This window comes from Botrytis fragariae (assembly GCF_013461495.1).
Source record: "Botrytis fragariae strain BVB16 chromosome Unknown tig00000101, whole genome shotgun sequence".
Lineage (NCBI taxonomy): Eukaryota > Fungi > Ascomycota > Leotiomycetes > Helotiales > Sclerotiniaceae > Botrytis > Botrytis fragariae.
Window position 1 is genome coordinate 416,256 of NW_023500996.1, and position 26,973 is coordinate 443,228.

The following is a 26,973-nucleotide window of genomic DNA, read 5'->3' on the forward strand; positions in this document are numbered from 1 at the left end:
ATGGGAATGCGACCAAAAGCAATGGGTGACGACACGGAGAAAATGGATCAAGCTCGAATAGGATGAAAATCCGGTGAAACCCCTGCCAATAAGGAGAAGTGAGAATTCCCAAAGATTCTAGTCATGCAGCTCCAAATTCCATGCACCTAATAATACGGAGGGAGGATAAGGAGGATGGATCTAAGCACCAAATTTCTATTTTCGAGCCGGCCGTGAGCCGAGAGACATACAGTAAATGGGTACGGAGTGCATACCTGGGAATATGAATACCGATACGGGTACACACATATGATACACATGATACATAAGATACACATACAGATACACATACAGATACATACAAAGCTACAGAATCTGTACAGAATCTGTCGTCTCAGGATATTTGACGTGGGCAATGGCTTAGATGAGCTGACATGAGCTGACATGAGATCAGTGGGCGATTGAGTGCAAAGGCCTCGGTAGGTAAGATTTGCCAGGTCTACTCCGGACTGGAAGAAAAGTTCTTGTGTGCATCTGTGTGATCGATGGTCGATGGATTGGAATGTGGAGTCGAGCATAACACATGTGACAGGAGAATTCAGTACCGATGTATGGAGTCTTCACGTAATGGTACAGAGGAACCTAGGTAAAGTTTCCACGATTGATTGCCCAATGATCAATTCCTACTTTGGGAATGATTGATTTGACTGCGGTCGAATGAAAAAGAAAGTCCAGTCCTAGCATAGACGGAGAAATACTTCGGGAGCAGACTTTTCTCGTATTAGCTCATTTGGTGGTGATGAAGTACCAAGGGAAATAAATGCATATGGAGTGGAATCATTGAACGTTGATGCAGAATTTATGGATCGGTGCCGATATGATATCTGGAAATGTTGAGATGATTTCACATGTGAAAGGAGAGAGGGGGGAGATCCTGAGTGGTAGGTAGATGCACGAAGGAAGCGTATATACGTACGTGGTGATAGGCGAGGTGGGATCGTGTTGTGTGATCAATGAGATTGATTAGATGGAAGATATCTAGACCCATGTACGATATACCTATATCTGTTTACACAATAGACCCATCTGAGTAAAATCTCCATCTACTACTCGCACATACTCCATGCATTATTGATTGACACTCTCACTAATGGCAATACTTGTATGACCATAGCAAGACAAAAGCTGCATCGTCCAAATGCTCAGTGCTCATTCCGACCAGACCGTGCAAAAACAAAGTCCCGAGCATCTATGTATCAGAAGGGTGAAAATGATCACACCTCATATGCATTATGTAAGATATCTTCTTGGCATGGTTTCCAATAATACCGACGGACAATCATTCATGACTAGATATTTCTTCCATTCAGACTTCACTTCTGACAGATACCAAGTACTGTTTTGAGTGATGTTTCAAGGACCCAGTGATGTTTGAATCACATTTGATCAACCCCGCATTTAGTGATTTCCCTCGTGGGTGCAGGTGCTCATTATATGACTGCCAGGATTGGCAACATGTTTCGTATACTTTGTACATATCCGAATCTAGGTAGGTAATAGATATTTTATTACGTACACGTGATGAGAACAGGAGGTAGGAGGTGGGCACAGAAGTTGTTGATTAATTAGACTTTTGAAAATAAGTTCGATCTATTGTTTTTTTTATCCTTTCTTCCCTTTTTTCTCCTTTCTTCTCTCCCTTCTGCCTTCTCCTCTCCTTTCTGCCTTCTCCTCTCCCTTCTTCCTTCTTCTCCCCTCCCAAACAATATACTCGGAGAACACCGGTATCATTGCTGAATTTTTCTTCCTCTGTACCATCATCTACATACTAGTCAGTACCTACCCGTGCTACCTACCTAGTACACACTTCAATCCCATAAAGGTGACGGCCCGCGCCCAGGCCGTTCAAGATGTTAGCCAGGGAGCCAGGATAGATCATCATAGCCAGGATAGCCAGGATAGTCAGGATAGTCAGAATAGCCAGAATAGCCAGGATAATAGCCTCAAGATCCGTGTCGGCAGTGAAAAGGATCACTTGCCCCATTCAATCTAATTGGTCATGTTGATACTCGAAATTGCATTACTAATCATGCTTACACTACCATGTAAATAATATCATTGGCTACATGATGGAAATGTAAAGATGGAAAATTGAAAATCTTGATGCATGATTGCCTGAAATCTGTGGATATGACCTCTACCGTGGACCGTTGTAAAAAAGCCAAAAGAAAGCAAGCAGCTTGTAGGTTAATTGAGTGAGTGAATGCCATCGCGAAATTGTACCACACATTTACTCAAATACTCTCTTTCTCTGGCAACTTTCACCACCACCTTTTCCCCTACCACCATCTCTTTCCCTTCTCTTTTCCCCCGCCGTCATTAGTTCTCAACAACCTCTTTCCTGAGTGTTTTGAGATCTATTCGGATTCGATTCTGTATGAACGCTGTCGACTACTACACCAGCTTGATTGACTGGGTATTTAGTCATGCAAGAGTGCTCCACGAATACATGTTTTTAATTCAGTCGATAGTGACTTGTACGGCCCTTTTCTGGTTCGTTGCACATCATTCAATCGGACGGCAGAAACAAGCCTTACTAACCTACTATATTAAAGGCTGCTGAGGAGGGCATGGGAGGTTCTTTGGACCCCTCTACCACGACTTATTAGCATTTTAGGTGTCGAAGTCCCCGATCCACCAGAGGTTTCTCTCGCCTGCATCAAATCAGATGCGTTAACTTTACATTGGTCATCATCGCCACCAAATAAAGGTGTGGTTCGGTATATTATCCAAGTAAATGGCGTCGATGGTGAGTTCTCTATGATGCATCGTACCTTGAGTACCCCAGTCGCGCTAACATTCTACCACTAGTTGGCGAATCTACCCAAGGAGAAACGGTCATTATCGAAGGGCTCAAGCCGGGTAATTTTTACAATGTGAGAGTGATCGCGGTTGGTACGCAAAATTTTCAGGCCGGGAGTAGAGTTATACGGTTGAGAACTTTGGGTCGAGACGGACTTCCTCGCCATGGAGTAATAAGGAATGAAGCCGATCTGTCGAATGAAGATCAGCATGATGCTGGTGGGGAAAGTTTACCCACGGTTCGAGCCCACGGAGTCTCAACCGACGGCGCCAATCCTCCTGCAGCTACCGTGCAGGTTGTCGTACGAGAATCGAGCGTTTCCCATCCGAGCCAGAGAAGAAATACCGTAGGTAGAAAACACTCACAATCAACAGCTACCGCTACCGCCGAGAACTGGTCCGCCTCGAATGCTCAACCTTTGGATGAGAGCCGAGAGACGATTCAAGAGTTGCAGGAACAACAAGATAGGATCCAGAAGGAGCTCGAAGATGTGATTGCGCAAGGTCTGAAGGAATCGGAGGAGATCAAAAACCAAATCCTTCTCCTATCCGAAGATAAAGATAAAAAGACAGAAATGGTCAAGGACAAGGAGGAAGCGAGCGAGACGTTAAGAAAAGAGGTCAAGAACCTGGAGGTCAAAAATCGACAAGCACAATCGCGGAAGACGGCCTTGCAAAAGAGTTTACAGGCCAAACAGGTGGAGAGAAAGAAGATGCAAGATGAACAAGCACGCTGGAAGAAGGAAATGAAGTCGATGGGCGCTGAAATGGAGTCCTGGAGTCGCGAGGCAGAGGAGATACGCACGTCTACAGAGGCAAAATGCGAGGAGCTTCGTGAGAATATTCGAAACGTTCAAGATTTAATCACGAAATTTACGCGTGAAGTTGCGGAGAAGGGGTTATTGGTCAAGAGCCTAGAAGAGGAGAGGGAGGGTCTTGGAATTGGGCTAGATGACGATCAAGCCCGTGAGTGGGAGGCTTTAGAAAGGAGAAATGATGCTCAGTGGGAGGCCGAAAGCAGAACGCAACATGCTATTGCGCAAGACTACAGTCAACGGCTGGAGCGACTTGAGAACGAACTACAAGCCGCACAGGCCAATTTCACAGCGCTTTATGCCCGGCTACCAAGCAATCCAAATGAACTCATGAATCACGCAAATTCATCTGGAGTGGATTTCGATCCGAATGGACAACACGGTAGAGCCAAATCTCGACGACAACGCACTCGCAAGAGCCGCACGAATACTGTCTCATCTACTTCTGGTTATGCAATGGCCGAGTCCCAATATTCAAGTACTGGTATATTCAACAACTTCAACTTGATGAGCTCGCCAGCTTATGCGGCAGCTCCATATTTGAATCTAGCTATGAGTAATGATACTGCGATGGCTTCCGTCTCGGGTCACTCGGGAGGCATGAGTGAAGCTGATATCCAATCGCTCACTGCGGGGGCACCGCTCAGCCCGACAGCAACCATGCTATTACCTTCAACTCTTTTTAACGACGATGAACTTCAAGGTGCTGATGAGGAAGGCCCTGAATATATGTCAGAGTTGCATCATTCATATAGTCCACCGCAGCGACATAATGATGCACAATCTCCAGGGTCCAGTCGCTCTGCTAGTCTAATGTCTAGTCCTCACGCATCATCACAAAATCTCGCAAAATATGGCGTTACACATCATGATTATGCTCTCGATGCTGATCGTACTTCGCTAGGCTCACCCTCGTCAAAGTTTGGAGTAATCGGATCACCAGCACGAACTGGTCAATCAACATCTCATAGGAATTTTGGCAGCATGTTTACTTCTCTTCGAAAGTCTGAGAAGACCCCTCAAGATGGACTCCCTCTTGGTAGTTTGAAAGGCCAAAGCCATTCATTTCCACGTTCCACTGACGAACCGGAGACTCCCAACAGGGCTCGTCGTATAAGCTTCTCATCCGGCTGGGGGAATGTCTTTCAACGAAGCGCTACAGTTGGTGACTCTTCTGAGGGTAACGCACCTGCTCCAGCTCGTCCAAATGGTCGGAGACAACTTGGGTTTAGTATGTTTGGCTTTAGAAATGAAGATACAAACCATCTACGTTCCGCTCGTGACCCTAGTAGCCCTCGTCCGACGTCCATTGCCTCTTCTGATCTGCCACGCCCATCAACGGATAGTGCACCATTCGGGTGGGGGCCAGGAGCTGATGGGACCGTAAACAAAAGCCCACTTGTTACCGATTGGTCTGTGTCCGCTCCACCAACTTGGTCCAGCAATCCATCGAGAAGGCCTAGTTTCCAACATGGTTCCTCTAGTGCGCTGGCTTCTGAGATTTTGAGCGGGTCAGACGAATACTTCTATGAAGATAACATTCACTCAAGTCCACCTCCGAACCTGGGGGCTATTGGCACTCGGCCCCCTTCGTCCCACAACTCAGTCTTACCTAAGCTCAACCCTAATGCGCCAAAATTCGAACTCCCTCAAACGAGTGAGCCTGTCTTTTCTCGTCTGCTGAGAAGTAAAGGTAAAGGCAAGGCTCCAGATCAGAATACCGAATCATTTGACCCTACCTATGATACACCTCACCCCATTACCTCTTCTCCTTCTGAATCGAGAAAGTCTCGAGACTCGCCATCTATCCACACACAAAATAGTGTGGCCGAATCAATAGATAGCTTGGATAGGACCAAAAGTAACACAGCATCTGATATTGCAGGAAGCGCGAAAGGAGAATCATCCTTCACAAAGCTCCTCCGTAAAGGTAGTTCGAGTAAATTCAGCTTAGGAGGCAAAGACTCGATTTTTGGGAGGAAAAAGGGGGGAAGTAGTACGGCTGCGTCGGATCACAATGATAGAGATGAAGGGTTGGATGACCTTGGTGATTCTTTGGTGATTGGAACCGGGGGAGAAAGTGCAACTAGTAGTCCAAGGATTGGCGGGTTTGAAGGAAGTGATGGAAAAGCAAAGGGCGCGACTAGAGAAAGAAAAAGCTCGACGTGGGGCAGATTTCAAAGGAAGAAGAGAGAAAGTTCGGAAATAGAGAGGAGTGAGAGGAGTGAGGCGGAGACGACAGGTACGGAAGATGAACATGAGTGAGTATGCGCAATTGCCTTGATTTCCTCAAGCGAGTGGGAATGCAGGGGTTGAGCATCGGGAGAAGGGGAGGGAGTTTATGAATGATATGATTTTCATCATATATCCATACTCGTATACTCGTATACTCACATACTAGGATATCTTGGACGTGAGATATACGCAGCATTTGCAAAGCATTTGTTGATTTGTTGACTGGAAATCGTTAGCGTTGCATGCATACCTATATAGTAAAAGCATATTTTTGATTTACATATAATACTCTAGTATTTGATGGCCAAGTGATTGCTGATTTTATGTGACCTTCTTGGGAACTTGGTTTCAAATGTGCTGATGGGATGAGATGAGATGAGGATGAGGATTGTATGTGCAGTTTTATCGAGGAGGGTAGTGAGGAGTGAGGAGTGAGGAGTGAGAAGTATAAGGAATAAGGGGGTATGATATTGGAAGGGTTAGTTATTCTTTGGGTTCTGATAGATGGGTAGATGAGAAACAGTAGATGAGAAACAGTAGATGAGAAACAGTAGATGAGAAATAGTAGATGAGAAATAGTAACCGGGTGGATGGGAATATAGATGAGTATAAATGAGTATAAATGAGTAATTCTTTTTGTACATTGCTACTGAGTAAATTTTGAGATATTTGTGATTTTGGGATTGATTTTTAGTTTTGAATTCGAGTTGTGAATGTGTGAATGTGTGAATGTGTGAGTTACTTGTTTTAATACTCAAATCCAAGTCTGAGCCAAAATCCAAATTCAAATCTAAACAATCTATACACACATATACACACATCTCTATTGGGAAAAAAACAAGTCTTACGCGAGAGATCAGGTGAAAGGTATTGCAAAAGAAAACCGGCAAGGAAGAAAAGAAGCAAACACAGAAACGCAGTTGCTTGGGGGTAACAAGGGGTTATAGTAAGGAAAGCCACACAAGAACAAATGGAAGATGTATCCAAGAGGACAACACCAAAAAGAGAAAAGCGATTTCACATCACCACAGGAGATGATAGCCGCACGTATCGCACCAACCTATAGATTGTGCGTCAAAGAAACATCATATCAATCGTGTTCGGAAGTACGCATATTGCACACTATAAGTATAAGTCTACAACAGAATGGCGTCTTGTCATAACAGACTCAAGGATCTCCAGAGAGAAATAGATTGTGATTATTTTCCCTATGTACTTTGTTCCACTAAAACCACTTGGATACATCGCATAGTCAGCGTAGCATTAGCTATAGAGAGACTGAATCGATTGTGAATTTACTACTACTGCTACTACTACATCTCTATTTCCGAACCAACCAAATCATCAAGAATCAAAAGACCCCAAAAACAAAATCCCAAGATTCCCAATCTGAAATATCAAGAGGATTTTGTACACCTAGGGATCTATAACTATAGCCATAACCCTCCGAATAAGCTATTCACTATACACAAATACCTAGATACCCAGAAAGATAGGAAAAGCATCACGAAATGCATCTATCAAAACCTCAAGTAACATTCGAATCCCATCCAATATCACCCAACCCGTAAACACAATTCTTAATAAATAAATATGATATGTACATACCTACCCACCCATCCACGCAGTTACCCAAAATCCTCTCGATCTTCTTCTCCGCTAACCAAAGTAGAAACAGAGAAAGGGGAAGAACGATCAATGATCAACCCCCCTAGTTCACAAGGCAAGTACATCTATCCATCTATCCAGTGCAACTCTCCTCACAGGGAAATCAGTCATGGTCATGGTAATTACTTTCCTACCTCTAGTTCCATATTCCATTCCCGAACCTTTCTCTTCATTTCATTTTTAATTTCTTTCCCAATGAATGAATAAACAAATAAATAAATAAACAAACAAGAATACTCCATCTCATCTGTACATTTTATCAAAGATTTTGGAGGCATATGACAACATCGGAATAGCGCTACACATACAAAGACGTTCGTATACCCATTCCCATCCCAAACATGGGCCAAGTACTTGTAAAATGTCCCATCCCACCATCATGCTACCCCCCTTTCAATAACAATCAGAAACTGATCAACTCAAGCAAAAAGTCAAAACGGAATTGTCCTCTCTTCTCCGCGTGGCGAAATCTCTTTGCAGGTTTTGTATGTGTACCCACAAGACGAGATACTGATCCTCTTGATACATGTTCAACCATCTCTGCTGACTACTCATTATCGATTTGCCCTATGTCTTCGATTTCGATTCCAGATGTAGGAGGGATAGGAAGTCCAGTTCCTATGACTTCGATTCCAGATGCGGCAGGGATAGGAAATCCAGTTCCTACAACTTCGATCCCAGACGTAATATGGACAGCAGATCCAGCTCTTATCGAAAATAACGACGACAACAACAACACTTTGAATGCAACAAGTCAAGCAGAACGCGAAACCGATCAATTTGAAGGTCTCGGGCTCGCTCAGCGATTGAGATTGATCGAACAGAGATATGTCCAGTTCGAAACCCCGCATGGTAGTAGTGTGTCTGTCGCTTCATGTTCATTACCTCCATTACCCCAAGGAAACTTCACCTTCAGTTTTCCTACTACAGTTCCCCCTACAGTTCCCCATCCAGTGAACACTACGGTTCCTACTACCGTTCCCAATACAGTGAACACTACAGTGGATACTGCAGTTCCAAACACAGTGAACACTACAGTGGATACTACAGTTCCCACTACAGTTCCCACTACAGTAGACGAATCCAACCTTCAACCCTCCGATGACGAGCAACCTTCTTTCCCCTACACAATATATGACTTTACCAAATCCGGCTTAGTGGTATCTGAAATCAGTGGGATTGACGTGGAGGAGCAATATCATAATATTATGGAAATCGTTGGCAAAGCTTGTGGCAAATGTCCAAAGTGTACGAGTGACAATCGTGTTCAGGATATGATTGATACGATTATCAATATACGGTTCCCGGACTTGGATACCGCCCTATTCCGAGATGGAATTCTGAGTGAATTTGGATTCGACGACTACTGGAATGAGCTCATAGTGGCCAAGCCCGAGGTCAGGAAAGGGTATGTAAAGTATGAAAATTGGTACGCAAAGGTGTGGGAAGATATTGAACAAAAAAACGGCCTGCAAGCTATTTCGAAGGTTATTGAAAAAGAGTTTGGTCAATCTCGAGATTTTAGACGGATCTTGGCAGGTAAACAACGCCCGACACATGAATGGGGAAAGATGGAATTACTTCTTTTCGTGATAAGAATACGGAGAATTCGAGGAAAGCTAGAGGATCGCCCCCAGACGCAAGAAAAACAAGAAACGCAGAGGACAGAAACCACTGCAAGAAAGAACCGCAAGACTAGAGACCAGGAAAAGAGGAGGAAACTTAGGGACCGAGAAGATAAGGTCGCGGCTAAATTGCTGCATGATACACTTGAATTGTTAAAAACGGCGGCGGTAGAAACAAATGTAAGGATTATTATGATGGCACAGCGAAAGAGCACGTCTTTTCCAAAAAATTGCCCTCCTGAAGAGATTCATTCGGGGTGGGAAAAGAGATCAGCATTCCTACCATTCATCAACATTCAGGGATTTGTTTCGTTGATGAAGGAAAGCTAGGACCCGATGGAGATACATTGCAAGAGAATTGGTAAGGTTATGTCAAGGGTTGAGCCAAGGTCCTGCAGAAATATTGGCATGAACTTGGAAGCAGATTCTGGGGCAAGACAAAATCTAGTTAAATCATGCGTAGCGTCATTCTACCATCGATTGTATATAAAAACAGCAATTCGCTGTCACCTCGGTTGGACCAACTTCATTAAGGGTGCTTGATAGCGAGGATAGATAAAATCATCTCAGCGTCTAACTGTATGTTTGCATGATAATAAAGACGAATCACTAGAGAGATATGATGCATCTTAGCTGGCTCAAGCATCAGATAAGATGTAGTAGATGCCCAAGATTTAGACAAGAAATGCAGCGAAAGAAAACGATGTCAGAAACGATGATCTAAAAATGGTTGTGGTGACAGGTAACTAGAGTCGATAGGTTACTGTAGCCGTTTCTCCTCAATGTAATACGTCGGATTTATAGGTAACAGACACCGAGAAATCAAGACAGCAGAAGAATGCATAATGTTAAGTGTATCGTGTGTGGCCTACAAGAAAGTTTCAAAGGCACAGTGCCGTGCCCCTCCGTGGAAACAATCCACGTAGAAGGAGAAATGCAGCATGAGCAATAAAGGCTGCAAGCAATGTGTCGTGTGCTAGAATACTCAGCACTCAACTTCAACATTCGCTTTCCTTTGCAAATAATAAATATTATAAGGCGTGGTCAATTTTCTGTTCTTGATGAAACGGTATCGTTACATGATAATTTTGTCCTTATGGCTTGAATGGTTGTATGGTGATGATCAGATATAGTGGTGGTTGCAGCAAGACTCAGGATACAAATGGAAAGGCATATTTATGCAGATGCGCTTCTTTGCGCTTCTTCTGGTGTGTTGAAACACCCCCTCTCGTAATTATAAGCGCCGGGTCTTTAATGCATACGGAATATAATCAATAATATTGCTGCAGTTCCTAGAATAGCTGTAGGATTTTAAGTTTTTTATTGCAACCACAGGCTCAAATCTGTTGGAGAAAAAAAAATCCGTTCGACAAGACCAAAAGTCTACAGGTTTTTCAAACCTCATTGAGACCGCGTGATTAGTTTGAACATCTTGTATAATACAATGAAGTTGCAATAGTCCCTTCTCTACATAAAACCGGCCTCATTACCGGAAGACAGCGTAAGCAGAGAGAGAATGCATATACAGTAAGGGTAAAGCAATAACCTCATAAGACGCATCAAAAGAACAGACTGATTCCACAAACTTCGACGTGTACAATAATTTAAAGTATTCAAAACGCCTACAAACAGAACTTGCTGGTGTTCTGTGCAATGGTACGTCCAGTGGGGGTTCCATGAAACTATTTATCAATAGTCATCTCTGACATCGAGTAAGCTCTAAGCTTAGGGGGAAATTATTCATTGACTTCAATGAATACAAACAACAACACTCTCATTGGCGTCTTGTCCCATGATGATGTGATTCAGATAGTTTTCGGTACCATAGCTACGGTAGTGAGCGTTTTTAGTGCAGTATTGGCATGGGTGGCATGGAAATCGCATAGGGCGCAGACTGGGCGGAATTCTTTCAGCGAAGGTATGATTCTGCCTTTAATTTGACGAGATTTTGTAGAGCTATGCCGACGTATTTGATAGCTCTATCTTCTGACACATTCGAGCTTCGCTTGGTGGTCACAAATACAAACAACATAACATAGGCTGGAAAAGAATAGTTGATGGGCAGCGGATTCAGTGTTATTCGACTCAGGTTAGCCAAGCTATTGACAGAAGATATGAAGAATCTTGTCGACTTGGGAAGAAGAGTGTTTATAGATACACTCGGAAATATCGGAAGAGTCATGTAGTCAAGATCCTTACTTACTTAGCCGTAGACAACACCTGTTTGTGACTGATAGTACGAGTGAGATCTCGACTGGAACTAGCTCGATAGACTAAATTGTTTTTCGACACACCGTTTTCCTGGATTGTCAAACAAATTGTGTACTCATCTAAAGTAAAATACTTCCTCACAACCCGAACAGGCTTTTGCCTTCCGTAATGCCCACAGGAAGGGGCACGTTGGTGACAACATTACCAATTTTTGCTTTGATTTCCTCTGTCTTTATTTGAATCTGCTTTACTTTCGTCAATTCGTTGGCTGTCAATCGTTCAGTAGCTTCAATGAGTTCCTGGTCTGGAGGCAATAGTGTCCACGCAATGCTAATATGAAATGCGTCTGATAAATCAGCCATGTCATTGAAAATATCCTTTTTTTGCTGTGTCTTGCCTCTGAAAGGTTTGCCGTGTTGAGAGTGGTGAGCACCTCTTGCTACTTGTTGACCATTTACACTCGTTCTAGAATTTGCGTACAGGGGCGGCTGTCCAAATTCTTCCACGACTTTATTACTCACGTGAAGTAATTTGTTCAAGGCATTGCTTTCCGGTGTATTGACGCGGAGAACCAAAAACCATCGAGTTTTTTCATAATTAGGAACCCAAGCTAAACCGGAGAAACCCATCTCAAAACTTAAATTTGGTTAGTCACGTGGAACCCCTAATTCGAACGGACAATGGACTTACGGACGAACTCCGGAGGGCTTTATGACTTGTTCGAATGAAGTCAAGAAGGTATCTTTTACATCTTTAGAAAAGCCAATTGATCGTGAAAGACTGACATGTAAGGGAAGAGGGACCCCAAGATCATTTGACAAAAATGTTTGAATGTCGTGGGTTTTGAACGACTCAACTTTCGAGATCAAGGATGATATAAGATCAAATTCTAGAGTCGAAGGATACCCTCGATTGAATTAGCGAAACGAGCTTGACAAGAAGGTTAAACCAAGGCATTGATCGGTACTCACACTCAATATAAATATGTGTTGGCCAATTACCCTCAACATGAGGAGTCACTCTTTTTCTTCCTCCATGTAAGCTTGGATCATCTCTTGTACTGTTCCTCACGGTTGAGGCATAAAGATCATGAAATTTGGAGGGCAGGGGAGGTAATTCGGATGATGATGATGATGAAGAGATATCTCGCTTTCGCTTTAAATTACTTGGTGTGACTGTTTTTGTGTAGACATTCTTTTCATCATGTTCTCTGTTGTTGACTTGGTTGACTTGGTTGACTTGGTTGACTTGATTGTCATGAGGAAGGTCTTCGTCTTCAACATCTTCCTCGTCGGACGACATATAATCGACCAGGGCCATGATATGATGATGAATTTAAACTTTGTCAGCCTTCCTTGGCCGAAGTATGTATGATTGATTCCGAGTTGAAGAAGCCGACGGTTGCACTAGACAGCAACAAAAGTAAGACTTGAGCCCAATTGACAAGTGCTGGGGATCGTTCGGAATCGAGTTGGATTAATAACTTCGTACCTATACGATAGCGTGTTGTACCCGGCCGGGCTTTCCGTAATTCATGAACGTCTACTCTACTGCGTACTAACTCAAGAGCCAAAGGGCCCAACTTGAAAACAAATGAAACAAATGAATCTTCGTCAATCAATTCATTCCCCAGCCCCTAACGTGTGTTGAGCAGAAGGTAAAAGATTTTAAAGTTTGGCCAAGAGAGTTGGGATTCGTGGCAGTGCGACTGTTCCCAGGGCTCAATGCTGGACAAGTTAAAAGTCTAGAACCGACTTTGACCCATTAATTAGACGTCAGCGTACGGAGTCTATTGAGGCTTTGCGGAGTTGAAAGTTGGTGTTTTGTGATTCTGTCTAAAGCCAAAAATAAATGAAATGATGAATTGATGAATTGATAAATTGATAAAAAGATAAATTGATAAAATGATCTGCTGTTGGAAGTGGATCTTGGAGTGCCTGACTAATCAATTTCTGGGTAGACTTGCTGCAGTGTTGAAGCGTGATTGGAGTGATTGGAGGGATGGAAGTGAAGGTTGTTTTGGGTTGGGAGAGATGCATCTATCAAATACTAGGATGTCCATAACTCGGCCTTATCTAGCGTTATCAAATTACATCATTGGTACCAAGGATACCCTGAAATATTGCGTACCTCTCTTAGCCAGCTAGCAACGAGTACGATGAGCACGATGAGGACCGCTACCGCTACCATGTCTTTTTTCTTTCTTGTTCTTGCTCTTCTTTGCTCAACGCATCCGGCCTTCCTTTCGATTTCTAATTATACCTCGATCCCTTGTGTATATATATATACATATATATACCTTGTCAGAAGAGAGCTAATGACCTACTTTCCCTACTACCCGACCACCTAGCACTCGACCAAATAGTACTTGATACTTTCCCTCAAATAGAAACAAGCCTTCTTCCTCTTTTCTTCTCTTCTCTTCTCTCCTCTTACACTATCTAACCATTGCACCCGAGAAGAAGTCTCCTGTTGTGTCTTCACTAATCGACTCTTAACAAGAAAAATCACCGGGTGATTAATAAACATTATATTCACGGCTCACTCGGATATCACCTGAATCAAACATCACACCATATCTGGTGCTTAATTATCTTCAAGATGGAGAGCTCAAGTGATAAATGGGTATGTTAAGACTCTCCATCTGTATCCTGATCAATGGATCAGTGAATCAATGAATCAATCCATCAATCCATCAATTCATATACATTGAGCTCTTCATCCATTAAACTCACAATATCAATCATAACCTATATCACAATTACCATGACCACTAACAACCACCTCTCCATCCAGGCTCAACAATATCTGATCGATCCTCTCAATGCTCCTCAGCCGAGCGAAGAAACAGGTCCCGGAAGCCATTTCAAATCTTCTATTCCACAAACCCAATCTAGCAGTTTCGGGAGAAACAATTCTACCAAGAAAACCGCCCAATCAACCGTGTCATCCTACCCAACACCTCCCTCCTCCGCTAGTCCCACCAAATCGTCCTTCAGCTCCAATAATCCCTATTCATCTCATCGCCAATCGGCTTTTGGCGGCTACTCCAAATCCAACAGTGGAAGTCTCCGCAACAGTCTCGAAGAACCTGTGAGCGATAATGGCAAAGGACGGCGACGAGGTAGCTCACTAGGTGAACGCTTTCCCGGTGACATGTCCCACAGACCTCTCGACCAACTACGTCAAGAAACCAAAACGGCATATCGGTCTCCGCATCTTCGTAAGAAGCACATTCCAGGTGCCGATACCATTGATTCTCTCGATCGTACTGCAATCGGTGGTGCGTATCATCATGGAGGCCCTTACGATGCTACATTGATGGCACGCAATACAAGCTACAAGAATTCTCCCGTGGCAGCGGTTGCGGAAACGAACGCGGAAGCTATCAGGGCTACCCCGAGGGAAAATATCCAAGATAGTTTGGAAAGACATATTCCATTATCAGGAACAGCTGCGATTCCTCCTGGAATGCCGGGTCCGGATGGTAGGATTATGAACTATGAAGAAGGTGCGGATTTGATGAGGGAGCCTGATGCTGCTGGTGGTGCGTATAAGAGATGGGATCATGTGGTATGTTTATCTTTTTCTTCCTGTTTTTTTCTGTTTCTATACTGCTGTCATAACATGGGTATCCAACAACTGGACTCTCGAACTGCAAAGTTCAGACGAAAGGGACTTCATTCTGCAATCCCAACTCCACCTCCCTTTCATTTCAAATTCAGACGAGACTACACTCCACCCACCAACTCACCCAAACTAAACTAACACGAACCCTCCCTAGAAATACCTCCCCGAAGACTACAAAGGCAAAGGTGAACCCTCCTTCACCATCGAAAAAGCCCTCAAAGACCACAAACGCGCCCAAAAATCCCACCGTCGCAACATGTCCGACGGCAACTCCGCCTACGAAATGCAATCCCAACCATCCTCATCCGCTTCAGGATCGAGTCTCCGTCCCCCTCCCACAAACCGTCAAAGAAGCGCAAGCGGAGGTAACCTCACAAGCGGCGATAGCAAACACATGACGACTACGAGCGGAAGAGCAATGGAAACGGTAGATTTCTCAAATGATGACGCGGGCGTAGGAAGCAGCCGAAGTAATAGTGCGGGAAAATCGCACAAGATGGGTGAGGGTCTCAAGAGAAGATTCGGGAGCTTGAAGAGGAGTTTGAAGGGGAGTGAGAACTAGGTAGCTTTGGATGATAGACTCATTTCGTTGCGAGAATGGTTAAGAGGGGATGGTAATGGTTTTTGGTTGGAAGAAATGTCTTTCAACGTGGACATGCCCACGGACATGAACATATGGGATACGTGGATGGGACGGACGAAAATGATGTATTTTTAGATTTGGAGAAAAATTGTACGATGTCGGTTTTCTTGATGATCCTAAAGAAAGTATATATGACAACAGATGGATGATATGGCATGTGAAGTAATAAATAGATCCGGCAGGAGTATTCGCAATTCAAAAATAATACCTAGTTTCACTTTCACCTATTTCCCAATCAACTATTCATCTGATAAATACCTGGGTAGGTATCTCCTCCTATCCTATCTCATCAGTCACCCACCTACCTACTCACTCACTAAAATCATATCGAGAGTTATATTGTTATACTGTGAAGGTAGGAATGCAATGTTATGTTATTCATGACATACTACTCATATAGCATGTTGATATTTACATCACCGTTACCATTACCATTACCATGACCCTCCACCCACCTACCCACCCACTCATCTATCAATGCATCCATGCATCCATCCATCCATTGAAAGATTAAACACCTACTTCCCTCCCCTACCTTGCTTTCCATGCACTTCTTTCCACCGATCCCTTCCCCCTCGTGAGACTCGTCCGCTCATCCAAACTCCCCCAAATAAACCAAAACCCCATATCAAACTCCATAAAACCAAAATGCACAGAATGCATATATACTATTTGGGTATTCCAATTGCGCACCATCCACAAACAATCCCTAACACCTTTATTATGCGTGTATAAACCCTCATCACTTGTTCCGTCCGTCTAATTCGCTTGCTGTCACTACCAAAATAGTTCCCAAAACGTAAAATTCCTTCCCAATCGACTTTAAATTACTTCGATTCTGTCTTTGACTTTGTCTGTGACTCCACCCGACTCTTAAGTACCAATGCTTCAACCTTTGGTATTAGATCTGGCATGCGAAATGGTTTAGAAACAACGTCATCCTAATTACAATTATTAGCCTCGGTTCCCAGAGAATATATCTTTATACAAAAGGATTAAAGGGCGCATACCATCCCAGTAGCTAAAGCCGTCTCAATCTGTTCCAATCTTGCATTTGCCGTAACTGCAATTATTGGTACATGGCGAACAATCGTTCCATCAGCTTCTAATGCTCGAATCTTCTTAGTGCAAGTAAGACCATCCACTAAAAGTTAAATTGTTAGCATTCCTATTCAAAAGTTCAGGACAACAGAGAGAACTATGGACATACTTATTGGCATTTCAAGATCCATTAAAACACACGAGATGCTGATTCTTTCCACAGTGGGACTTTCATGCTTCCAAAAAGACGACCCTTCCAATTTATGCAAAGCCTCTAACCCATGGTTGCTGACTTCCGTCACAAACCCGGCTCTATGTAATTGTTTTTGTAGAACGCGCTGATTAACAAGATTATCTTCAACGATAAGAATTGTAATATCTTTGTAATCAACCTTTGGACTTGGTGATATCCTAGCTATACTTGTTGAAGCTTCTCCTTGGGATCTATTTAATAATGTAAGCAGGAAATCATCGCAACGCAAAACAAAGGGCGTTTCATGCATATAGAGACAGAATAAATTTAAACGTACTGGGTATGCACTGGCTTTTCCAACGAGCTGTTGATACTTTCTACCGGTGTAGGGTTTGTGATACGTGAAGAAGACTTTCGATTTATGGCATTGTGATTTGGAGAAGATAGAGGTGATGCTTCGGGACTGCGCTCAGCCCGGCGAGCCTTGACGTAAAACGCAAAACAACTGCCAACTCCTTTTTCTGAGGAGACTCCAATTTGCCCACCTTGAAGTTCGGTTAACTCTCTCGAGATGAATAATCCAAGGCCTGACCCGCCATATTGAACGTGAGTACGTGGAGACGCTTGTGAAAATCGTTGAAATAAAATCGACACTTCTTTTTCATCAAGACCTCTGCCTGTATCTCGAACAGCAAATTTCAGATACAAATCTTCGCCTGGACCCCATTCTGCTTCATCCATTGCCAGACCCGTAACACCTGAGCGGGAAGGAAAATACTGAACGGTGGTATCGCTGTTTGCCGGATGTTCCTTCGATGCACCAATACTCACAATAATTGATCGTTGAGGCTGATTTGTGGTAAATTTAATAGCATTGGTTAGCAGGTTTATTAGGACTTGTAATAGCCGTGATGGGTCAAGTTTCGCCCAATTGATGTTGAGGTCAGTATACGAGTCCTGAATTTGAAATTCTATCGAGATTTCATGTTTTTCCATATCTCCTTCAAACATCTTGATGGCACGCCTGGCCACAGATATTGGTTGCGTTGAGACAGGTGCTACGACTAGAAGCGCCGAGTCCAATTTAGACAAGGTCAGAATATCATCAACAATGCGTTTCTGATGCTGCGCACAAAGCGCGATAGTTTGAGCTGCATCAATGCTGCTTTCGATGAGTTCTGATATCTCCTGAGGCGCTTCCGTATCTCGCATGTTTGATTTCAGACTTTTAAGCGCAGGAGCAGTCAAAGCACTGGTGATTTCATCCGAACATTGTAGGATCGCACTCAACGGATTGCGCATTTCATGGCTAGTCATATCGATGAAATTTTCCTGTTGTCGCTTTAGCTCTATTGCCTCTTTCGTCTTCTGTTTCTGAAACTCCTCTGCCCATTTTTGATGTGATATATCCGTGATACAGCCGAAGATGCCCATGAGATTGTTGTCTTTATCCCTAAGTGAAGTGCAATTCATGAGAGCCCATGTATCGGTCAAAGCATGCTTACTTTGCCATGGCGTTTTGAAACGGAACTCTTTCGTCACGTTTACTTTCTGGGAGACCAACTTGTTCCAGGTAGCTTGGACTCCTTCACGATCTTCTTCTTTTATGCTGTCCATCCATGACTTTGCGCTATTATCAGATCGAGGATGCCGCGATATTTCCCACCAAGCATCGTTAGAAAATGTGATCTCTCCCTGAGAATTTGCAATGAACATTCCAACGGGGGCCATTTCAGCCATGCGGGTAAATCTACTTTCACTTTCCACAGCTTCTTGGGTGCGTAGGTTGACAAGCTCCGATAATTCTTGACGATCTTGAGCAGCAATGCGCGCTGCTTTCTGACCTTTGCGGATTTCTTCCTCATAGAGAACAACTGAGGCCATTGAAGTTGCCATTTGGCGAGTCATGAGCTCAACAAACAAACTATAATCGTCATCATAAGGTCTTCTTGGATTCACTCCCATGACCAAGAAGCCTAGTATGGACTCTCTGCTAGTGGCATGGAGTGGTATGGCAACAGCAGCTCGGCAAGGATCGCCGAAACCTACACATTCGAGATCTTTAATTAGTTCCGTTGGTAGGGTCCCTTCCTCGGTGGTTAGAAGTACAGGTCTATCAAGCCTCATACATTCTCTCAAATATGGGGCGAATCCATCTTCACTGAGGTGAAGATCCAATGGTGTAGCGGCTGATTGATGGCCCGAAGGTACACCAATTGTTCCCTCCAACATACAACATGGAGCTTGTGACATGCTTCCGGAGTTCAATGATCTCTGTGAGCTCATGTCGCTATCGACATCCTCACTAACAGAGTAGAGAAAAGCGAACGGTATGTCAAAGGGGTTATACTCCAATGCTTTGATGACTTGTGCCCAAAATCCTTTAATGTTTCTCGCGGTAGCTGTCTTCTCTCCTACTTCTCGCAGAGTAAGCATTCGACGTTCCGATATCACTCTTCTCGTCTTTTCCCATGCCGGATTGTACAGCCCGACTACAGAGCCATCCTCTCCGACTAGTGGAATTATACTCCATGCAAAATAGCATTCTTCCAGGTAACCATTTCGTTTGATGAAAAGTCTATCTTCATCTTTCATAGTGGCTTGGCCAGATGATTTCGCTTTTGCAAAAACCGCTTCGATATCACCCCATATTTCCGCCCAAGCTGTTTTGTAACTTTGTCCCATCAAGCTAGGGTGTTTTTGTCCGGCTAGTAATATATACGCTTCGTTGTATATGGCTGTATATTCAGATCCCCAGTACATGGCGGCTGGATGAGGACTTCCCATGATGAGATTGCACATAGCTCTCAAATCAAAACTCCAGTTTTTCATCGGTCCAAGAGGAGAGGCTGACCAATTAAAATTACGAGTGAATTGAATATGTCGAGGTAACGCAGCGGTTAGTGGAAGTCTTGTCCAGTCGAATGAAGATCCATCGATGTGTGCTACTTGATTGCCAGTAAGAAGTGATTCTACCGGGCTCGAACCTGGGACAACTGTAGCTACATCTCCAAAGTAATCAGACGGCTCAGGAAATAGATCCGTTGAGCTTCTCAAATCTTGACCTATCACGAAACCTGGATTCGGTATAGCAGGCCTGCTATTATTTGCGTTCGATGAGGTCGAGTTGGTTGTGGGAATCTGAGTTCTAACGCCATTCATTACCCGAAGACGTTTTCGTAAAGTCGAACAACTCCATGTAAACCCTCCATACAAAAATGATGGCAAGCATACATCTAAAGATTCACTTTCTTTGCTCACAAAACTTAGCACCCATGCCTTAAACTCCGGAAATGCATGTGTAACGATTGTAGGAGAAGACAGATCCGCAAAGCCTGCTACCATTTCTAATAATGGATTCATAGCCCGTAGTGACGCATTCGCGTATTCTAGTCGTAAACGACCACCGGGTATGTAATTTTCCTGATTAGAAACATCTATTATGAAAGTTGGTCTCTCATCTTGCTCTAAAAGTTCGACTATGCCCACTTTATGAATCAATGAGCCTTCTTGAGGATTCGCGCTCAGCTTAGGACTGGCTGCGCGCCTTTGATGTTCTAGATTCAACGCGGGCCCGATAGATTTACCAGGAGGATTCGAGTTATTCCCCAATATATTACCACGAGCTAACCTTTTAGTAAAGCACCGTCAGTATCACTCTTCCGAGCTTTTCAAAATTAAACAGTGCGAAAGTGATGCTGTAGTAGGCGCAAAAGATCCCAACCACTAAGTAAGGTAAAAAAATTAAAGTTTAAAAAAAAGAAATCTAACACCGAACTGACTTGAGTATTGTTATACCATTGCCATCTTTATCTAGTTTCGACATAACTGTCGCGTCTATATTTGGAGAACTTTGGGAGGAGTGCGTCCTTTTGAGTTTGTGAGTTGTAATTCGGGGAGATCTAGGGGATTGTAAAGTTGTAGGACAGTCGTTTGCTGCTTCATTATCTGGCTGGGGTATATGGCAAGGCTTTAATTTTGCGCGGTGTCGTTTGAACTAGATAGACGGAAAGGTTTTAGTTTCATGAATGTGCACAATTCAAAGAAAAATAAGTATTCAGAGAATCTTACGGGTGGTTCTGAAATTGTAATGTCGAAGATTCTCTCTGATACATTATCCTCCTCTCTAGAGTGTTTTGAGGTTTGCAGTGACGGTGATAACGGTGACAACTGAGGGGTTGAAAATAGAGTGGCAGACGAGGCGGTCGATACTCTTCTTTGGGACTCTATGTCTCCTGTACCTTGCAGGTCTAGGTCTCGGTTTCTATCTCGATCTGAAGAAACGAAGGTAGGCCAAGGATTGCTATTATGCGACGACAGCGATAGTGGAATGTCGACATTAATAAACTGAGGTGGAGAATTGTTATTGTTTGTTGACGTGAATTGTGTAGATTCTCGAGCATCTAATTCTTCTGTACCATGTGTTGAAATTAACCCCTGTCCCTTTGTCCGATCCAAGCCAGATGCGTAGCCATTAGCCCCACATGACGTCTGTGCCAATGTCGGTTCTAGTATTGGTATGGGGGATTGATTAATTGCGATTGTGCAGCGGCTGACACTGTTAATAAGAGGCTTGTCATCACTGACTTTGTTCACTTCTCCTTGATGCAGAAGATGTTGATGCTGATGCTGTTGTTGATGCTGTTGTTGATGCTGTTGTTGATGCTGTTGTTGATGCTGTTGTTGACGCTGTTGTTGATGCTGTTGACAATTCTCCCCAAATCTTGAAGCAAAGATAGATTTGAGTTCCGAGTTCATTAGTCCTTCTTTATCTTAGTACGAAATGCAATGTTTGCATTTGATGTGAAGAGGGTCCCGTCTCCTTAATCCATGCATTCCATATAATCTTAGGGGAGGAAAAGGGCAGATAGGCAGGCAGGCGGAGGTGATTTGTCTCTTTCTCCAAGCTGATCCTAACAGAAGATGGTCTCAACCAAGCTCAACTAATAATTGATGGATTATCGTGTCAGTGTCAATAGAGTAGCCTTGACTACCTACGTATCTGACTCATGTGAATTGATAGAAGGGTAGGTAGGTAGGTAATCGGCAGTTGTACTATTGTGTATACTGTTGTCGAAATGGTTAATTTTGAAAAGATGCTGAGCAGGCAGGTAGCTAGGTACTGCAGCGGGTAGGGTAGACAAGTATAAAGATTAAACGATAGGGGGTAAGTCAATGGCTTTTTGACACATTTGCATCCGTTGACGATGGTCTTTGTGATTTGTGGTTGATTTGGTGTAGATTATTCTCCCAAGAGATAAAGAAAAGACAGAAAGCAATAGTAACGGGGAATCGTAGCTGAGCAATCACTAGCATAATAAATAAGTTGTACTGTTTTTTCTTGTCAAGTTGCGGCTTTGTGGTCACTGGTCGAAGTTTCTTCTGCTCCGTGGTTGAAACTTGTACATCCAAAGAATGAATGAATGAATGAATGAATGAAAACAGATGGATGGTTTCACGGTAGAAGCAACTAAGTAGGAGGCACCAAGTACTAGGTGTCTACTGTATTCCTTCTTTGTACAGTATAAAATACATAACTAAAGAAACTATTTAATATAAGAAGTGTGGCAGCGTTAACAATATCTAATAAAGTACCCAGTACCTACTCGTATTGCCTACCTATAAAAGAATAGCGATGACAATCCTTCCCTTCCTCAGTGCTTCGATATATCAGATGGATGATTGGTCCAGATGCTTCAAACTTTACCTATCAAAAGAATGCGGAGGGACACAGGTACATATATTCCGTAGGTAGCAGGTACTAGGTACTAGGTACTAGGCATCTAGGCAATCTTACTTTTTGTGAATCCATCTCATCGAGAATTCTACTGAAGATAGATAAAAGGGGAGAAAATCCAATGGACCAGGATGTCTTAGACTCCTAGGGGCTTGAATGAGATCGCTGATCAATCTGCAAGATTATCTAGGTACGTATGCTGGTTGAGGTCCTGACTGGCAGTGACTGCGGCTAATCCTTAACCTTTGACTCTTACAACATGGGGGAAGGGAAGCGAATCAATTATCAATCACGTCAATTGTCCTGTTTCTCATGATTCTGGGGTAATTAGGCACCTTACCTACCTTGTTATATACTATTTCGAATCCTGCTTCTCGAGTCAGTCCCTTTAAACTTACAAACCTTACGCATATTAAATCAGCATTTCATTAGGTCCATAGACTCTAGACTCTAGACTCTAGGCTCTAGAGATACCAGTATGTGCTAAGTGTATATGCCAAGGCAATTGAATATGCCTAGGCACCTATTACCACCCATTGCTACAAATCAAATCATTCTCTCGACCACATTAGGGATCGAGATCAAAAACGTCTGTTCATGTTTGATGATTTCACACTGTTTGTGTTCGATCGACTCTATTGTAGACCCCAGGCTGGCGGTAATGAGTTCAAGGTATTGGGAAACATCGGGATTGTGAGATTTCTTGAGTATATTTCTAAAGTGTTGGAAAGGGTGTCAATACCAAGGTACTGATAACTACTGAATGTAAAATTCCAACTATTCGGATACTTCCCAGGCGGTTTCGTTTTGTTCTCAATATTTCCTCACCTACTTATTAAGTACTAATGCCAATAATGCTTTATCGCAGAAAGAAGCTTTGATACCCACTACCTAGGTAGATAAACATAACATGAGCTCGGCTCGCTCGGTTTAGATATGTCCACTATTCGGACCTATGCTCCGCAGTTTTATGTTCTTTCTAGCAATCGATTTGACTCGTTGGTCATTAGTATTTGTTGTTTCTCTCTCTAATAAGGTTAATCTGCTTAACAAATGACGTCGAGATTGTGCCCTGCCGCTCACGGACCGGCTCGAAAAATTGATACAAGACCCGACACTAGAATTTGGAGGCAGTGCTACCGCGACCTAGTGGTTAAACTTCCTCGCAGAGTCGATAATGAAGTGTTGAATTTGATCATCTCGACGGACTAGTTGCTTTGCACGCATCTGTATGCAGTTTAGGCGTAATTGGCGTTTCCTAACGGTCTTCTTTTCGATCGAAAATGCTCTGTCTGCTTATCAATCAAATGCAATCTGCATTGACATTTAGATGTCACAACATGTTGATACTTCAATGAATATTTCCCTCTGGCACTTTTGAAACTCAACCTTAGATGCTCTCCAGAATTCAGGAGCTCAAAATCGTTGGTACATTTACAAATGCTCGTGTGCTAACAACTTCTTACCATGGGGGACACAACGAAAGAGTCAATACCTGATAAACTGGATCATGTTCACACCACGAAGCAGCCCAAAACGCGGCCACCGGCTGGATTTCGCGAGAAGATATTACGGAAGCCATTACCATACTACAGCGGACCATATTCAGTTGGACAAATGGACATTGAAGTACCCGTGCGAGAACCAAGGACATTCTCCAATATCAAGAGACAACATAAGCATGTTTTAAACCTCGAGACGGTCCTCTTCAGTGTTTTCTACCCTTCAAGTTTTGGGTCCGGCGAAGGGGTCTCCCCGGAAGGGGAAAAGAAATGGAGTCGAGCGACATGGTTACCGAGGCCTCGTGTTGAGGTGGCAAAGGGTTATAGTAAATTTGCAGGCCTTCCTTCATGGCCTACTATGGCATTCTTCGGGATGACAACTGCCTTCACCAAACTTCCTGCTTTCCGTAATGCCAAGTTGGCGAAACATTGGCCGCCCGAAAATGCTCGAGAATCCGAATTCGGATACCAGACGAAAAATAGCGCGGGAGAACCTCCACCCGGAGAACCAGAGTCTCCATGTTTTCCACTGTTGATTTTCAGTCATGGCCTAGGAGGAACGAGAACTACATATAGTTCTGTCTGTGGGGAATTTGCCAGTTATGGATTTGTAGTTGTGGCTATAGAACATCGAGATGGTTCGGGACCACGTACTTTCGTCAATTTGCCAAAGATGGGTGATAAATTCGGATCACAGAACGTAGATCATTCTGACGAGGCGAGAGAGAGAGGTTATGAGAGATTTGATTATGTTTTTCCAGAAGGAAATGCCAGAGACACTACGCCAAATAATGAAAAAGGGTAAGCTAACCCATTCACAATTGATCGAGGGTCCAATAAGACTCGGCAAAATAAACTCGGAATATCCAAATCGTGTTGAAAGGCTTCGGGAGACATATTCAAGTAGAGTTTCTTACATTCTACTAATAGTGATTTACACAATACAAAATACAAAATACACACTCCAAAACTCGATTGCAAACACAGATTGACAATCACTAACTTAATTCTTTTAGCGTCGATGGCGAACTTCGCGCTGCCCAAATACAACTTCGCCTCGCTGAAATTGAAGAAGCCTACTACATCATGACGCAAATTCATGACGGAGATGGCGCTCGAATCGCTGAAGCCAACCTCCGGCAAAATTCTCCTGGTCGCGTCGGTGGCTCCTCCCGCGGTCTAAAAGGTGTCGATTGGCAGAGTTGGAAGAGCCGTTTCCACCTCCAACAGGTCACCATGCTTGGACATTCTTTCGGCGCCGCCACTACCGTCGAAGTTCTCCGCTCCCAAGCTGAACGATTCCCCTACATTTCGCAAGGGATTCTGTATGATCCTTGGGGAGGCGCAATCCAACAAGCAGACTGTGATTCAGAAAATCTCATTCACAATCCTTTACTTTGTATCAACAGCGAAGCATTCATGTATTGGCCTTCGAATTTTTCTAGAATCATGTCACTCTGCCGCGAAGCCAAATCACAAGGTACGCTGTGCTGGCTTCTCACTGTCCGTGGTAGCGTACACATCTCGCAATCGGATTTCTCACTCCTTTATCCGAATGTTAGCAGTTTCCTGCTAAAAATGACCGTCAATCCACGGAGAGCCATCGATTTGAATATTAATGCCAGCCTCGAATTTTTGAAGATGGTAATGCCAAGGAGAATTAGCGCAATGAACAGAGGCACTAATGAGGGATTGCTGGAGGTCGAACAATTAGATGAGTTACCAGATGTGCATCAGCCGAAGAAGAAATATATTGCGGGTAGATTGAGAATTCCACATGAAATGCGCGTTCGATTAACACCACAATGGGTACGGATGACGAAAGGGAAGACGAAGAACTGTCAGGAAAGGTGCGCTTGTAGGAATGGGAGACGGAAACCAAAGAAAAACATCGCGACAGATCCACAAGGAAAGATACTACCGGGCTTAGAAGATTTAGAAATCGGGGAAGAGATCTGGATGCATGTTGCGCCGACGGCGGAAGAGCTAAGGAAGCACGGGATTGGGGGCAAGAATGGAAATCAAAGTGCGGCTAATGAGCGGGATAGAGATGAAGGAAATAGCGGTGGTATGGTTCATTGTGAGGGGCCAGGGGAGGGAGCGGAACAGAAGAATGAGGGGGGTGGACTGGCGGGCCATAGGGGAATTGAACAGCGGATGATGGACAGAGGGTGAGAGGTAATGGGTAGGGAGGTTTTCTTTGATTGCAGATTGCATTTTGTTCATACAAGCAAATATTGTAAAACAAACCAAAATAGATGTAGATCAATACACCGGTAAATAATACTATCTTTCTTACATACACCACCTAATGTAGTCAACTACCCCCAACAATTCTTCATTTCTTCACTGAAAAATTCCTATCAATTTCCATATCCAATCCAAATAATAATTCTATACATATATTGCTCCCACCTAACGCTCCAACAGCATCTCTCTCTGTGCCCAATGAAACAGAAAACCCCTCATGCCCACTTCGTAATACAAAACCTCCTATCTAATAAGTGCCTACTCTATGATAGGCAAAACTCGGAACCCGGAATTCTAAAACACATGAAAAAAACTTGGCACAACATTCTGAGCGGGGTAGGGCAAATGTATTAGCGGGTGCAAGCGGGTGCAAGCGGGTGGGTTATGAATGTCTACCGCGTAGTAAATTGTAATGTGAGATTCGACTTTGCTTCCAGCTTTCAGGGAGATATACCCCGTGTTCGGAACGGGCCGCAGCTTGGAGTGTGTGACTGTGATTGCATTATGAAGTAGCATAGAAATATATAGGATATGTGTACATAAGCAATTGGAGCTGGGAATACACCGGTACCGTCCGTACAT

At 43.5% G+C, this 26,973-nt stretch overlaps 6 protein-coding genes across 6 annotated transcripts; 4 read left to right on the forward strand and 2 right to left on the reverse strand.

Annotated features, from left to right (window-relative positions):
- Positions 1-2,416: 2,416 nt before the first annotated feature.
- Positions 2,417-5,921, forward strand: Bfra_008765 (putative fibronectin type iii domain-containing protein; the record flags this gene model as incomplete). The annotated part of the gene is made up of 3 exons (XM_037339122.1): positions 2,417-2,532; positions 2,595-2,788; positions 2,851-5,921. The coding sequence occupies 3 exons, from the start codon at positions 2,417-2,419 to the stop codon at positions 5,919-5,921; spliced, it is 3,381 nt and encodes a 1,126-aa protein (XP_037190688.1).
- Positions 5,922-8,128: 2,207 nt separating this feature from the next.
- Bfra_008766ca (uncharacterized protein) lies at positions 8,129-9,514 on the forward strand (the record flags this gene model as incomplete). Its single annotated transcript, XM_037339123.1, has 1 exon — positions 8,129-9,514. The coding sequence occupies one exon, from the start codon at positions 8,129-8,131 to the stop codon at positions 9,512-9,514; it is 1,386 nt and encodes a 461-aa protein (XP_037190689.1).
- Positions 9,515-10,989: 1,475 nt separating this feature from the next.
- Bfra_008767 (uncharacterized protein) lies at positions 10,990-12,715 on the reverse strand (the record flags this gene model as incomplete). The annotated part of the gene is made up of 5 exons (XM_037339124.1): positions 10,990-11,140; positions 11,388-11,444; positions 11,537-12,031; positions 12,086-12,284; positions 12,397-12,715. 5 exons carry the CDS (start codon positions 12,713-12,715, stop codon positions 10,990-10,992), a joined length of 1,221 nt encoding a protein of 406 aa, XP_037190690.1.
- A 1,446-nt stretch (positions 12,716-14,161) lies between these two features.
- On the forward strand, positions 14,162-15,848 carry Bfra_008768 (putative protein kinase protein; the record flags this gene model as incomplete). Its single annotated transcript, XM_037339125.1, has 2 exons — positions 14,162-14,968; positions 15,180-15,848. The coding sequence occupies 2 exons, from the start codon at positions 14,162-14,164 to the stop codon at positions 15,585-15,587; spliced, it is 1,215 nt and encodes a 404-aa protein (XP_037190691.1). The 3' UTR covers positions 15,588-15,848.
- Positions 15,849-16,495: 647 nt separating this feature from the next.
- On the reverse strand, positions 16,496-21,660 carry Bfra_008769 (putative hsp90-like protein; the record flags this gene model as incomplete). The annotated part of the gene is made up of 6 exons (XM_037339126.1): positions 16,496-16,609; positions 16,679-16,812; positions 16,879-17,153; positions 17,240-20,533; positions 20,685-20,899; positions 20,974-21,660. The coding sequence occupies 6 exons, from the start codon at positions 21,658-21,660 to the stop codon at positions 16,496-16,498; spliced, it is 4,719 nt and encodes a 1,572-aa protein (XP_037190692.1).
- Positions 21,661-24,106: 2,446 nt separating this feature from the next.
- On the forward strand, positions 24,107-26,316 carry Bfra_008770 (putative platelet-activating factor acetylhydrolase protein; the record flags this gene model as incomplete). The annotated part of the gene is made up of 2 exons (XM_037339127.1): positions 24,107-24,942; positions 25,158-26,316. The coding sequence occupies 2 exons, from the start codon at positions 24,107-24,109 to the stop codon at positions 26,314-26,316; spliced, it is 1,995 nt and encodes a 664-aa protein (XP_037190693.1).
- Positions 26,317-26,973: the final 657 nt, after the last annotated feature.